The sequence below is a fragment of the Opisthorchis viverrini genome, assembly GCF_000715545.1.
Source record: "Opisthorchis viverrini unplaced genomic scaffold opera_v5_189, whole genome shotgun sequence".
Classification (NCBI taxonomy): Eukaryota; Metazoa; Platyhelminthes; class Trematoda; order Opisthorchiida; family Opisthorchiidae; genus Opisthorchis; species Opisthorchis viverrini.
This window is the reverse complement of record NW_008751836.1, coordinates 30,392-46,570: the sequence shown is the minus strand read 5'-3', so window position 1 is coordinate 46,570 and position 16,179 is coordinate 30,392. Positions and strand designations below refer to the sequence as shown.

General features: G+C 45.2%; 2 protein-coding genes across 2 annotated transcripts in view; one reads left to right on the top strand and one right to left on the bottom strand.

Moving 5' to 3' along the window:
• The window catches only part of T265_14341 (hypothetical protein), a gene marked incomplete at both ends in the record, with an annotated part of 52,230 nt that overhangs the window by 9,481 nt on the left and 26,570 nt on the right, over nucleotides 1-16,179 (bottom strand). Inside the window, 6 exons of the mRNA XM_009173244.1 lie at nucleotides 5,126-5,262; nucleotides 6,557-6,641; nucleotides 8,433-8,513; nucleotides 10,384-10,448; nucleotides 11,203-11,268; nucleotides 14,312-14,382. Of these exons, the coding sequence (XP_009171508.1) occupies nucleotides 5,126-5,262; nucleotides 6,557-6,641; nucleotides 8,433-8,513; nucleotides 10,384-10,448; nucleotides 11,203-11,268; nucleotides 14,312-14,382 (505 nt within the window). The remainder of the gene's footprint in view (nucleotides 1-5,125; nucleotides 5,263-6,556; nucleotides 6,642-8,432; nucleotides 8,514-10,383; nucleotides 10,449-11,202; nucleotides 11,269-14,311; nucleotides 14,383-16,179) is intronic.
• The window catches only part of T265_07632 (hypothetical protein), a gene marked incomplete at both ends in the record, with an annotated part of 10,895 nt that continues 10,144 nt past the window's right edge, over nucleotides 15,429-16,179 (top strand). The window contains one exon of the mRNA XM_009173205.1: nucleotides 15,429-15,450. Coding sequence (XP_009171469.1) covers nucleotides 15,429-15,450 — 22 coding nt within the window. The remainder of the gene's footprint in view (nucleotides 15,451-16,179) is intronic.

The following is a 16,179-nucleotide window of genomic DNA, read 5'->3' as shown; positions in this document are numbered from 1 at the left end:
AGCAACTTTCTGGTTGGATGGATTTCAAGCGTGAGTGAACAGATTGGCGGAAAACGGTTATGGAGGGTAAATTGAAGCGCAGAGGTCCACTCCCATCCTCAGTAACCGTCCAAGAGAATACACATTCGAACGCGTGGAGAGTAAGAAACCACAGACAAGAGAAAAGGGATGATAAGATACAGCACCCTAGTCATAAAGTTGCTGAAAACGACCCGTATTCGATGTTCCTTAGACCAGCATCCCATTGTACCTGTAGTTGGGACGGATAGCATGATTATTTTGAGGTACACCGTATCGCCCCTGTCGGAAGTCATATACGATATGGTGAAGGAATAATACAGTGTAAATACGCTTAACCTGTCCAGCGGCCGGGCAACTTGACGCTCCAAGACAGTGGGATAGTGATTGTTATCTAAGCTGTCACACAAAACCATGCCAATCTATTCCGGGCACAACATTTAATGGAGAATGCGATTGCTGCTAAGCATCATGGGCAGTCAGCGAGGGGGAAGTTCCTACTTCAGTGATGGCCCAAAAATCGCCAGAGCATATGAGGACAGCCAAAAAGTTGAAACCCACAACGTTTGTACGGGGCAAATCGGTGGCCCACAGCACTCACAGGGCATTCACATTGTACGAACATACGATTAGTTAGCGCTAACCTATAATCTACTCGGTCTGCAAAAGAATGGACGTCGTTTCTGGTACTGTTTTACGTTTGGGACTCCAAAATATTCAATGTTAAGGCGGGAAATTTGCAGATTTGTGTGTGAAATACGGAAACAGGGAAAAACAATATAGGATTGCACAATGCAGTTCAATTCAATCGAAGACCTACAGATATGTAACAGACGCAGTACATCACGGATGACAAGCATAGAGGGAAGGCAAGGAAATTGGTGGTCCTCATAAACAAGGCAGACTATGCATGCATGAGGGCAGGAACGTGAAGTGTCGTGAAGTAAAAGTGAAAAAGTGCGAGGATATGTTCGCTTCGCCATTCACCTCCGTACACAGCTGTTAGGCGAACCAGAAGAGGCAAAGCGATGAGATAATTTCGGGTCACCAAGCCTGAAATTCAGCGGCCAGATTCGAACACCAGACACCTCAGTCAATGCTCTGTGACCTAAACATAGGGTCGGCCCAAGTTAATGCACAATGGTTGAACTACGGGTGCGCGTCGCCCCCTAGGGACCACAGTAGAGCTTCCCAGTGTGCGAAGAAGACACTAAATTCTCTCGCCCTCCGCGGTGGTCTGTTTTGGAGATAGATCCAGGCCCTTTGACAACAGTCTCGACGGATGACCACAAAAATCTCAGCGTTTTTTGATTCGGAGCAGAAGCAGGACAAGTTGGAGGGAGATGATACATGGAACTATATAGGGATAGGTAATGGGTGTCTCGTATGACACGCGTCGATCAAAGATGAAAAAGTGTCCGGTGTTCTTCCTGATGGCCATCACGTCATTCATCGTAGAAGCAATTCGGCCAACAGGGGTGTCTAGTGTGTACTTCTGAAAATCCCTGGTTAAGGGGAATGGAGGATGAGTTGGCTTACTCCCGTAAACGTACTAACATTAAGTGTAAGCACGGAAAGGCGCTTCCGCACCCCTCTTAGAGGAAGTGTGTATAGGAGAGATAGTAAGTTCCTATGGGTAGTTGTGACAAAGGTAACCATTAGGACAGCTGGCTGTGTGCTGCACATTGTAAAGTGAGTATTCAGGGTGTTCGAGGTTGCTCAGAGGTTAAGGCGCAAGCCGAAAAGTCCGTGGTTCTAACCCAAACCCTCCTATCTCGACGGCTCCTGTCTAGGCTTGGGTAACCTGGCAGTACCTCAGCCCTTATGCTTCCTTCGGAAAACATGACAACTGGGCACCAAAAAAGCATTACAGCGGAACGATTGTTATTCTTTCTTACCCAAAGAGAACGCAGTTGGTGGAGTGGAAACAGCGAAACAACGACGAAGAGAGTGTAACAGTATTAACAATCCATTAACAACGGAAACTATGTGTTGCTATAAATGCTCCAGTGAGCGCATGCTACGACAGCTAGAAACATTAACACTACAACATGGTTATTGTGCACGTGCGGAGTAATGAGTCTCGAAGGAATCAACAACAAGCAAGCAAAAACCCAAAAACGTGCACGTAAAAGAGTGTACGTCACGCGACGGACGAGTGTTAGAACTGCTTACGAATATCAGTGGTTCGTAGAGTAAGTCAAACTGCCACAAAGAAAAACAAAGTATTACATCAGCGTAAACAAAAAAGACATTTGATTCTCAGTGAAACATAAATAGTCAATAGAGTCAAGTAAATCAATAAAGTACGACTGCACCCATGAGTAGAATGTAGAACTTATGACTGGACGTATTTCATAGTGTGCGAAATACCCAGGGTCGTATATGAAACACCTTTTAAGAGCGACAAAAACCGAACTCTCATGGCATAAACAAAAATGAGAGAACAGAGTTAGGATGTAAATTTCGTTTTCTGTAACTGTAATAAGGCTACCACATCGCATGCTTTTGTGGAAGCAATCGGTTTTGGATGTATGGTAAGTTGCAACCAATGAAAAGGTAGTAAAAAGGTTTCGTCATACTCCACGTTCCGAAGGAATGAGATTGGCCGATTACGAGGCGAAAGGAAGTCTTGGTCTTGAAAGCGGTGTATTTCGGACAGATGCTGATGAAGGACAAATGGTTTGACAGACTAGGAACAGTCAAACCAGGCAACTTCGAGAACTTTGAAAAATCGACCTTTTTTGAAGCAAATAGCTTGGATGAACCATAACACAACACGAAATGATCGGGGCTATTCTATGGTTCAAGGTTACAGATAAGTTGTTCTCTGTAAGGCGCGCACATTCTTGAAATGGTAGGGCAGACAGTTTGAAAGAAAGCCGGAAAGTTAGGAACGTCTAAATTGTTTATGCTTTCAGGGATGTCCGGAAATAGCTCGACAAAGTCTTGCAAAAGGGAAGACAATACTCGTTGTTCCGCTTAACTACTAACGACGGAAACTATTGGCATAAATTGGTGGATCTCCTTCAAGTATTACATTAGTATGAATAGAAAATGTCCACTCCAGCCGTGAGAAGTAAAACATGCAGAAGTTAGTGACAGGGTTGAGTGGACAGACAGTTACGAGGTAAAATAGGGTTACGTAGTTGGAATGTGGGGGACACACTAGTTCAGCAACTTTTATACACATAGCGTTGCGTAGCGTGATTCGCAACGAAAAGCTTGCAATGCATTCACAAAGCTCGGTGGAAAAGCCAACCACCAAGTAGAAATCCCAAGCTATCCATGTTCCGCAACACGGCCAATGCCAACTCTTTCGCAGTTGCGGAGACAACTAGATTGGCAAAACAGACCGGCTTGTCAGAGCGCATGGCTGAACAAACATGGCGGTAGGTTCCTACAGTAGGAGCGCAACCAATTACAGAGGCTCGTGGGTCAAATGATGACTCGGCTGCTTCAGTTACTAAGGGCCTTCTGGAAACGCGCAAACCGAAATCCACAGTTGTTGTCCCTCAAAGAGATCTTACTCCTCTGGGAGCCAGCAGTGTATTCAAAAAACGTGTTGAAACGGTCCACTGGGTTTGCGCCATCGTTGTCTTTAGCAGTTCGTTCAACCCTAACGCTAAAGCACTACCGTATATAGGCTGAGAGAGAGAGAGAGCGAAGCGAAAGTTCATATCTCACTAAACACGTGTTCTCTTTATAACGGTGCAACAAAATAGCAGGTCATCTCAAGAGCGGCGAATGATTATGATCGTAATTTTGGATTAAAACTCGAGACGGCATCGATAGATCTGTCAAACCTTGGTACGTTTTGTTAAAGACTGACGCCTCTCAAGACGGGACAAAAAATTCGAATGCAAATGTGCACCACTTGTATGGATACTATTAATAAGAAGCTCCGAGGATGCCATATGCTATCTACTTCAAGTTACATGAGGTGAATGAATGATGAAAATGTGGTGTGTAAAAACCGAAGCATAGGTTTCATGCGGCAACAGCAGACCTGTCCAATACCGACTGAGGCAAAATGAATGTTCATTGTGACAACAGTGAAATGCGGACGTGTGTACAATGGTTGAAGTCACCGCATGAGGTTTAGCGGCTAACAAAGGATGTAAGAGGATCATGAGTGCAGAAAATAAATAAAAGGAATAGTGGGTCAAGACCCTTACAGCTCTTGGACCACTTCTGTGGAGACGGTAGTGCGCTGGCCGTTATGCAGGCCACCCTCGGCCAGTTAAATTGTGCTTCGATGTGTTTCGAGGCGGACAAGAAGACTTTGGACCAACTTTTGAATCGTCTTTTTTGTGCTGACTTTAGTGGCCGGTAGGTTTGTTTCGCGTTCACGGTTTTTTTTCAGATAGCTGCTGCTGATAACTGTGCACTACAGGCAGTGGACATAATTTTGCGGAATGGTTTTCGGATTGGTTGTCGAGGAAACGAGCTGTAACTCGAACATGACCCAAGTTGGTACACAAGTTCCAAAAGCAGAGTTGCCGTCTATAGCTAGACGCTACGTTGTCGACCTACGTGATCGATGGACATGCAGCACGGAATGCGCACGTTTGTGTCTGTGCTGAACAGAGTGCGGTCAGTGAATCGCTGGTGGATGGGATAACTGTGTTCGGTTTTGCAGCATTCATACCACACCAGCCACCGAGATGGCCTTCACGTAGGTCGATCGAATCACTCATCAGGATAGTGACGTCCCGATAATTTACCACCCACTGATGTCTAAGAAGTTCATCATCAATACTACAGCCCGTTGGGGAGTACGCAGAGGTGAGAAGTAGATTTTCGAGTTCTTGGTCAGTGGGTGAAAAATGACAGACCCGGACATGCTCAATGGGTACAGTTCGTAGGGGCCTAAGGAGAGCGTCTTAAGATCTCCTAATCACCTGAGACCATGGAAGGCTGATAGTGGATCACGAAATACCCGGGGAGTAGAGCATTCGAAGTCACGCTACGCTGAAAGAGCAGACGCCAAAAAGGGTGGATGGAACATGATACCGTCTGCAAACGAAAAACTGAGTGAAGAAGAACCGACCATTCGGTCCTGATGCATAGAAGTAACGATTTCAAGCGAACTAAAAAAACTCACATCAGTCTTTCCTGCGGTGGAAACAGAAGTTGAGGCCAAACTGATAGAGTCCAACAAGTTCTCCTCGTCCAAACGATTCGAGTAGGCCCCATCTGCATATGAATCAACGCCAAATTCAACACCAGCGCTGGATCCAACTATTTTTCATGAGGTAGAGATATAAATTAGTGGAGGTAAATTAGTAGCGGCTTTTAGGACAACAGTTGAAGAAGCAATAGTTTTGAGAAATTTTAACGATTTTAGGCGGAAAGAGAATTGTTGCGGTCTGCATACTATCTCGCTTACAAGACAACTACACACTAACTACAGCCTTCCAAATAAAAACCGTAAGGTTAATGGTAGCAAACAGCAAACTGATCTGTGTGCATTGTCATGACGGATGGAACCTACTTAACAAGTTCCCTACGACAGTCTTGACAACAATTCAGGGTATATACAGCATTGCATGGGCAACGAATATCTGCTCGGTACGACGAATAAAAATTGCGACAGTTCATTCAGCTTTTGACCTAGGCAGTTGACTGAAAGGGGGTCAGTCGAAATGGAAATTACTCTTTTACAGTGCTCTGCGGTGACACGCTAAATTCACTGCTTAGCTCCTGTGAGTGAATACTCCACTGGATGCCTGACGCGACATTAGGGTTTCGCACAGTTTGGCAAAAAAGAGCACTCCTCATCTAACGGGTAGAGTGCCTACGTTCAAAGGAGGCGTTCTAACCTCAGAAGCCCGGCCGGCTTCTGAGCGCAATCAGAAGCACACTACTCACTCAGCGCCCGTTTGTGGAAGAAAGAGACAGTTACACTGCACAAATTACCTAGATGAGCTTGGTGGTTCAGTTGATGAGGTGTATTCCTAATCGGTTCACACGGATATCATCCATCTGCATAATCAATGGTGGTGACAGTAGATTCGCTGGAGATAAAGGGGGAGTGAGAAATCCTCTCCCTCTGATCAAATCGAAAAAACAGCACAGCCAAGACGTTTGGCTCTTACCTGCCTGGTCTTTTTCAATCAAATAAAACCAGTAAGTGTGATGTTCTTCAAGGGGATATGTAACATAAAGGATGACTCAGAGTTCAGTTAGAGTTCAGTTAGTTTTCCACCGTGACCTGCGCGGAATATATAGGACCCAATGTTCTAGGACAAACACAATCTAGGTGATGAGTAGTTATCATCAGTCAATAATGGTCGTGCCTCGAAGAATCGTGTCGTGTCGAAGAATCATTTCAAGCGGGTTTTTAGTACTCCTCAAAAATGCAATGGCTCCCTCATGAGATAATGAGACATGTGGTCCCATGGGACATTTCTTGTTGGGAGGAGGCTACTGTACATAAAATAGCAATCGGGGTGTAAGAGTGCACAAAGCAGAAGCTCCTGAACTCGCGCATACATGTGAATCCATGCGACAGATGCAAAGTGAATAGTCTCACCTGCAGATTGTTGCATCTGTTTGAAATAGGAATACCATTGCCGCAGAACCCAAATTCGGATATTCCGATCATATCCAGCCGTGGCCTGTAGAACAGAGGAACACGTGTCAATCCCAACCAACCAAGAGCAACAGGCGTAGCCGGGAGGGATCAATGCTGGACGCATCCAGAGCAGTGAGAGTTGCATTTGCTATGCTATCCACAAGAACTAAGGGCACAGTACACTTGGGATACACCAGATACCTCAAATAAAGCCAGATATTTGTCCACATACGTGTGTCAGCTGTTATGATTGGTATATAATATCCTGGTCTTAGTGCGGGTAGTGAACTCTGGAACAGTTGTTGCAGACAGAGAAATGACTAGGAATCAGAGTAACTTAAAAATTTGTCTAAGTTTTTGTCGGAGAGTACACTCCTTAGGTATCAGCTGTTTAAAGACGAAGGCATTCTAACCAGGATGCACCGCGTAACACAAGTTTCAAGTAGATAACCTGGTACGAGTACAGAGACCGAGAAGACTATCTGTTGCATCGACAATCGAGACCTACCTGGTCTGATGATCCCAGACCACGCCTACTCTCGCTTGTGGAAAAATACGAACGTAAGCGTGGAATTGCATGGGAACGAATGACAACTATATATCAGCGTACCAGAACTTTAACCAGGGATTGTTCATGGCCGTTAATACACGAATCAGGATATTCATAGCAAAACGGTGGAGTTCAACTCCACTGGACCAGTACAAGTACTGCAGATTGTAGGCAACTAAAAGAGACCCGGTGCTCCCTGGCGAAAGGGAGTGTGACCTCGTGCATTCAAAGGGAGATATTCTCGTAGAACCAATGCATATTTTCGATCGCAATCACCGGATTAAAATAATACCTTCAAAACCCACTCTTGAGAACAGTCGTAATTTCTGTTTCGACACCCCCTTTTCCGGTTCAATGGCCAATCTCACGTACGGAAAAATGTCAGTAGATGTTTATTGCGATGATAGAACGTAGCGAAACGAGATATCGCCAAATAAATTGGGCACGAACAATCCCGTCAGGGTGTCGTCTTTGCTTATTTTCATTTGTTTGTGCTATCGCTCTGGCATTCGGGTTTACACAACCCCATTCCGAAAACGGTCCCGATTTTACGGTGGTTGCTTTCAGTCAAGGCGCGGCACATGATAACAGTTCACACGCGTCAGATAGCTGGGAGAACACAAGATAGTACTCACTTTGCAGAGGTGGATAGTAGAAACCAATGAGAAACGAGTATCCTAGGTGACTGATTCAAGGCACCTGGACGCAGTACTGCCATTGGACGCAGGAGTGAATCAGTGCTTCTGGGTAGTGCAGTAGTAGCCGTTCAGATGTGGCTAGCTGCTATGCCACCCGAAGGAAGCACGAGGGCCGAGATACTGTCAGGCTACCCAGGCATAGACAGAGCAGTCGAGATGTGAATATCGGGTTCTAACCGCAGATCTTCAGATCAGTAAGTTCACTCCTTAACCACTGAGCCATCCGGGCTAAATTAGTCACGGTTAAGAGTGTGGCTGATGTTACAGGTAGGCAGTTGGAATTGTAAGGAAATAACTCTCTATAATGACCTCGAAAAAGGAGCATGATTTAGATGAGGTCGTTACGCAGAAAGGGAATTGCATTACTGTCACATAGTACGAATGTCAGAAATAGTGAACACAAGCCAAGGTAAGTCACACCAGCCTGTAATACATGATTAAATGGAACGACAACGTACCAGAAGACGACCGCAAGGCGAGAATCGCATAGCCCATACAGCACCCTGTTGGGAGGCGAACACAAGATGACGTAGTGTTAGAAAACACGGAGTGGTGTCACGCGTATGAAAAAAGTCGATCAACTTACTGTGTGTTCGTTCTTCATTTCTTGGATAAGTTTGATTTGCATGAATTCGCGTCGCCCTCTCGCTTGTCGTGAAGATCGAAGCTACATATGATGTATGAAAGATTAATCGATGAGCGGGACATGTGTGCGTAATGGCGAGTGAAACAAGGATGATCGCGAGGCACATATAATCCAACAGAGCCATACACTGCAGTCTGGCCTTCGGTTTCGCTTTCGCCTGACATCAAACTGAACAAATCAACCCACATACAGGAAGGCAATGCCTTACGAGTAAACGCAACGACCTGGACGCTTCATGTGTAAACCCGAGAGAATAGGACCACAGGGTGAACAACAGGGAACTGGTTCTAAGAACCACCAGAAGATTAAATTGATTATCTATTGTTTTAAAACCAGATAAGAATAAACTATCTACACTGGACTGAACTCAACTAACTTAACTCCTAGTGTATGTAGGGTCGACGCGCATCACTCTTGAGAGCAGTCAATGCACGAGAAGTTGGTAATATCCAACATTTTGTCCTGTACTACGGTAGGGTCGCAGAAAATCACCGTTGTGGTTTAACACTCTGGAATATCTAGAACGTCGGGGGTGATAACTGCCAGACCCGAAAGGAAGCGAATTACCGGTTGAGCCTATTCACACCCAGTACACTGTTGGCCTACATTACCAATAAGCGTTCAGCAGTTAACCATCGGGGCGAGATGGCGCAGTGGTTACAGCGTGAATTTACTGACCGGAAGGCCCGTGGTTTTAACCCAACCTCTGCCTCTCGACTTCCCCTGTCAAGGCATGGGCAACCTAGCAGTATCCCAGCCCTAGTGCTTCATTCTGGTAGCATGGCAGCTAGGCACCGATTATCTTATTCTTTTTATTATTAGTTAGCCATAGTTTGATCTGTTTGGTCTGTTCTTCATTCTGTCGCATGGCAGCTAGGCCCCGATTATCTTATTCTTTTTATTATTAGTTAGCCATAGTTTGATCTGTTTGGTCTGTTTGACCTACGAAACGATAGTCTTGGAAACTGACATCCAGGACCGTCAAATGTCCGATATCTCTACATGTCTAAGGGAGGTCCGATAAAGTTATTGCAAACGCCAACGGATCTGTATTCATCAATAAATAGGAGGACCAGCGCAATTGCTCCCACGTTTGAGACGAACCCAAATAGACTCATCACCAGGTCCCGCATGCCCTAGCGTCAAGCACTCCTCAGCACTCTGTAGCAAAGTTCTCGACGATTAAACTGACGTGCACAAACTCTACCGCCCTAACACTGCCCTGTCGTAGATTTCGACCTCCTAATTCATGACATCGATGTTGATGGATTCAAACGTCAACCACAGTGACCGGATATCGCTGTTGCTGTCAGCCAAAGCTCCGTTTCTTCTTATTCAGTTGGCTGTAGGGCCGTAACTGGGGAAGCAGTGAGCAGCTAGTTCTCTCTTACTGTGATTCATCATCAACTGTGCGCATATGAGTTCGAAACATGGAGCAACGGATCCTCTATGAATACAAAGCCAGAGGTTCAACCCATTTAGTAATCACTACCCCCCCCCCCCAAACATTCATCTCTCCACTGATCAAATATCTATGAAGAGATAATTCCCAGTAATGGTGTGAAATCTTTCGGACGTTTGCCAGTTGAAATTATGGCGACCGTCATCGGTCTAAACACAAAAGAGCGAACGTGTAGTTCACAAGGTTGCTTACTGGCTTGTCACTCTAATGGCATCTTAGGATATGTTAAAGATGACGCTTGTGAACTCAGAATTGAGCAAATACGACTTTCCAAGATCAAAAGATTTGCAGCACAAAACTAAAGGGATCACAACAATCAGTATGGTTAGATCAAAACTAAGCGACCGGAGAGAGAGAGAGGTAGGTGGAATCATACCGTATCGTAAGAAAAGCAAGATAGACAATAAAACAACATTCGGTTTAACGTACGCGTATTCCTTGATTCCCAATCACCTCTTCATCTTCGTCCGAGGTTTCTTCATCTTGGTTGAAAACTGCATCAGATAACAATACAACATAGACAGGGAAATGACGAGAAAAGTGCGTCACAATTTCAACTTTTTGGACTAAAAAAGCTATCGAGATATCTTCCATTGGAAGCTGGGAAGGTCACAACGCTTTGTGTGAATCCGAACTAATGGGAAAGGGTTCATAAAAAGCATTGAACAAACAAACAAGGGAAAATCCAAATCACCAAATGCGCCTATTCGGCTTGGGTGAAAGTGGGACCAAGCTGGCTGGATGGAGGACATTTTATGTGGGTTGATAGGGGTGCCGGACGTCTCTCGCTGAATATATCATGGAGCATCAAATCCCAGCTCACACTTTTACTCCCAAAAGATTTTCCGGCAACAGAAACCGTTTCAAGTCCGACCAGTGAACCGAACGAGGTGATAGAACTGGAGAACGTGAAGGCTGGTGGAGTAAAGTGGGAGAGTGATGCCAAGATCATGGTCGAACAGGTGATCAGACTCCCCATGCTATTTTCTGACCGTAATTGGTTGTGCACAGGAGTGCATCTTAAAATAAGAGGCCTAGGTCCCATCATCTAGTAAGAGTCGTGGCATGAAGCCTATTCATTAGTCCGGAGATGGTCGCGGTAGAGTCATCTGACCTCTACAGGCTAGTCAGTGTATCAGCAAATCAGATATCGACGAATGCCACGATCCCGCTAGTCTTCCATTACTTTTCAATATACTTTTCCTGGAAGAGGCTGGTTACTTGGTACCTATATTCCACAATGCTCACTTACTGGACCAGTCATTTGCCAGAAAGCTGGGCCCTGAGTAGGTTCACTAGTCCGTCTGAGACTAGCTGAAATGATGAGTAAAGTTGAGTAATGAAACTCAAACTCAATGATTGACAGTATTCAGATTTACTGCCGATATGTAGGTGACATATTTGTCCCTTGAATCAATTCGGTTCACCACATTCAGGGTCAGTTTGTTACCCGAAAGACATCAGATCAATACTTTTCAGGATTTTAAGCTGCAGAGGCTAGTTAGAATGAAGAAATTCGCGGTCTGTTGAAAAGTAACTGGGCTATAGCAAACAGTTATGAGTAAATGCTTTCAAGCTCGACTCCTATGTTGTCTACGCTTTTACCGTTACCAGACGAGTCCATCCTTTCACTCAAGGGAGGACAATTCGACGACGGCAATGGAATGTTTGAGGACTTGTCACATACCGTCACTCAGAACAACTGTCATACTTTTCCCCTCAGCTAGCTGTGGTTGATACTTATTTCACCCGCGGCTCAGACTTCTTAGAAATACGTCCTCGTTTGATAAGTGGCGCAATGGGAATCTTCACGACAAAATACGAAGGTTATAAGTTAAAAACCCTGGATCGGGCGATAACCTCTTACTTGGTGATAACAGTTTATCCATTGAACATGGTGTTACCAGGCTTTGCAGGACTCGGCTTCTTCAACATTCGCCATGTGCTGAAAGTATGTTAGGCCAATATCAGGGTGTGCTAGCTCTTCCCAGAAAAGACCTTTGGGTGATAATACGAGGCCGTGTATGGCTCTGCATGAACTGCACTCTAAGGAGACGGGAACTATACACAGCCCCGTGTTTGTCGAGCTGAGCTAGAGGGCTTAGAGATAGACTACGTACGCACATCCATATTCACTGACAAAATAGAGCAGTTGTAGATCAGATCACGCAAAGATCACACTTTCATCCAGTCTATCACAGCTAGCCACTTGTAGCTTGTTCGCCTCACCAGATGAGACAGTGAACGGTCACGCAGTGCTGCAATTGGAAACTTCTGTTGTTCAAATGGATATGTTAGGGATAGATGGGTAAAGTACGGCTGAACGATGAAATTACCCAGTCTTGGTGGTATTGTTAAGACCATTATCCATCGTAGGGTTCACGTGGCTCAGTCTCTACTTGATGTGGGTGATGTGGCCAATTAACCCTATAATTCCGGTTCACCAGCAGTGCATCTGCTTGGTCGTGTCGCGGTTTTAACTCTGGATATCCGACATATCAGGCGAGCGTGTTACCACTAATCCACCGGCGCACATTGAACGCGTCTGAACAGACGGAAATGGATGTGTGCTATCAAGCACCCGTGCTCGACAAGTTAGCATCAAAAAACTTGCCGAACGTTTTTATATCCGGATTATATTCCTTTTACTTGGGAAATCACTCGCAGAAAAGGCTGCTTTTTGGTAGGAACTTTCGAATATTCCTCAGTGAAGGGAAAGGGTGGAAAACGTAATACCTGAATGAGACTTGAACCAGACACGCAGCGACTGCTAAAAAGATCTGAACCAGCACATAGTCGACAGGCCGGATGACGAGCAGACAGAATGAGAAATCCAACACCGCAATGAACAACAATTTCCTCATGAAGACATATTCGAACCGCTTGGCATTTGACTAGGACCGATGACTAATCTCGCGATTGGGGCTACTTCGGAACTTCCGATGACATGCGAAAGTCCTACCACAAAACCTCCATACGGTTTTTATCAGTCACGAGTGATTATTAAGAAAACTATGACAGCGCAAACCATTGTACACAGGGTCTGTAGCTGATGATAGTGAAGCAGTTTACAGTTAATGATTTGCCATAACCTCGTACACTACAAAGTGGCAGTGTTTGCAGACTTGGCAGTTATAATACCACACTGCACAAGATAAACAGTGACACCGTCCTCTCGAACTGAACCATGAGTGTATCTATTTAAACGTGCGATCGCCCGATTTCAATCCGATGATGTGCAATACCAGACTGGCATGATCAGCCAGGGATGGACAACAGACGTTTGGAAAGCTACAATATTCCGCATCGCTAACTAACCGAGACTGCTCAGTAGTCAACTGGGTTTGTATATTTGGGAGAAGGCGCAAGTATTCTGGGATGAACTGACCAAAGTCATCCCGTCCTTTGGTATGCACTTTGCACCCACAAAGTGTAAAGTCATGCTTGTGGACGTCCAGTCACTGAACACGCCACTTACAATCCAGGGAGGGGCACTTGAAGTTGTAGAGCGTTTTACGTATCTTGGAATTTGTATTAGTTCTGACTGTAGTGTGGCAGATGAGGTGAATCCACGAATCTGCAAGGCTCGGGCCGCGTTTGCTAACTTGAGACACCTATGGCGTCAGAATGGTTTATCCCTGAATCTGAAGGGACGTGTGTATCAAGCTACAGTACGGGCTGTTTTGTTGTATGGCTGTGAGACTTGGCCTATTCGAGCAGCGGACCTGAGACGTCTTCAGGTTTTCGACAATCGTTGTCTCAGAACTATAGCTCGTGTGGGTTGGTGTCGGCGAACCCGCAACAAGGCAGTTAGAAAGCGTGTTTTCGGTTGTGTAACGGGTACTTCCATTGAAGAATGTGTCCAGCACCAGAAGCTGCGTTGGTTGGGACATGTTTTACGCATGCCGAACCATCGTTTGCCGAAGAGAGTACTGTTTTCCATGCCCAATTCGGAGTGGCGTAAACAGAGAGGTGGCCAACCCATGACCTGGCAGAGGAGTATGAAGGAGATCACGAAACGCTTGGGTGCTGTCGGTGCTACTCGCCTTCCAGGATGGGGACCGCGTGATCCTCACTGTGCCTGGTTGGAGACACTACAAGATATGGCTGCCAACCGATGTCAGTGGCGTTCCTGTTGTCAGTTTCTATCCAGATTGCCTGAGTGAATGTCTGGAGGTGTAGGCACCTCGGAATGATTGTGTTAAGCTACCACTAAGTCCCTCCCCCATCCACCTTTATTCTTTTCTTTACAATAAGGCTTTCAAATAAGTCATGGTTGCACGGCAGTGAAGCATCGGTGTTGAACACTGATGTCATGCTGTTGATGATGATGATAATATTTGAGAGACAAACTCACTTTTAGCCCGAGTTGCCGATTTGACGACGCTCATTGCTCCACGCAGGTATTTTTGGAACCGAGATATCCGTCTGAAAACAGGTACAAAATGGTTAGTTAGAGGAACGGCTGAAACATTAAAAGTGGACGAAAGCGGTGGAAACAGTAGACCTATACATGGGCAATTTACTAGAAACTGATTTGGGTGTATCGCAGACTTTAGCTCTGACCAACCACCAGGCTAGCAATAATTTTGACACTAGCAACTTCGAGATTATTACGGAAAAAGTGTGCTCGGACTACTTGAATAAGGTAATCAAAACGCATACTGACATTGTTGTCAACGCTTTTAGAATAGAAAAAACATGCAGTTTGTGCCCTTGACTGCATTTAGAGTCACGCCCGCATTTTGCTTGGCTTTGACTGAAGGTACCTTCGATACTCAATTTTCTCGCTTAATTGTACCCAAGGAAGCTCAGAATTTTGTGGTTACCTGCCTGGAGGTTCTGAAAGCTCGTAAACTACAAAGATAAAAACGAACTAAATAGATCTGATTTCTCCAGTCTATGCAGAGGCAAACTGACAATACCAGAGAGGAGCTGCGGAGGCTCATACTGGTATGAAAAAGTGGAGTTAGGGAAATATTTGTTTGAAAAAACTTGCGCACTGATGAGTATTGTGAAAATAATCCTGTCAAGGGGTATTTTAGGTCTGCAATCCATAAATTAGCAGTTTAGAGGGATGAGAGGCATGCATTACGCTGCTTACAGCCATCGAGATTTCCAGCGTTATTACCTTCATTTAACGAAACTTAACCAGCGCGAAAAACAGGCCGAAAGGTTCATGGACAGACTGTGTTTGAACATGTGCTCAGCGGGCTTTTTCGTCCAGATCTGGTGATAACTATTAGCGACAGAGTAAGGACTTCTGAAACAGTTAGTGCCTTTGCAAACGAAGTGACATTGGTGAGGGTTTCATAACAGGGAGATTATGGGCCAGCTTCTAGGGAAATGGGACAGTACTTGTGAGAAAGGATACATCGAACAGGCGATTCATCAAAAGGTCGATTCGGGCACACGCTACAGAAGCAGACCATCAGGGAAGAAAAATCCAGAAATAACGTATCGTTGGCGCCAAAATGATGGACGATTTGGATAATGGTAAGCGCGCACAGCAGAAATATATGTTAGAATTCCGATAAAGTGAACTATCGAAATACCGGCTTGCTCTTGAGGAAGGAACATGAAGACACCATGAGAATCGGAAATGTGAGGATAGAAAAGCGCAAAATCTACGATTAATCGCATTGGCCAGGTTTCCTAAGGAACGGCTTCTGGTGCTCTGGCTAAAAGTGATTTATCCTTCAGGTCAGGGTAACTTCAGTCGGGTCAACCTGATGACAGCTGTCTCACCAATGTTATATTTTCCTATGCTCTATGACACTTCATAGTTCCATATGGTTCAGAAACCTTATCAAGGCAGTGATTAAGTTTCTGTGTCTCCAAAGAACTGCTCGCCCATAGTAGGAATACCGGTCTAGCAGAGAGAAGCCTTATTCAGCGCTCTTTGAGATCAGCTGGTGACATTTCATAGATCCTGCGGGCTTAGTTCATAATCATCATCAACGACAGCATGACATCAGTCACAACCGAAACACGCTTTCTAACTACCTCGTTACGGATTCGCCGACACCAACCGACGCGAGCTATGGTTCTGAGACAACGATTGTCGAAAAACTGAAGACGTCTCAGGTCCGCTGCTCGAATAGGCCAAGTCTCACAGCCCGTACTGTAGCTTGACACACACGTCCCTTCAGATTCAGGGATAAACCATTCTGACGCCATAGGTGTCTCAAGTTAGCAAACGCGGCCCGAGCCTTGCAGATTCGT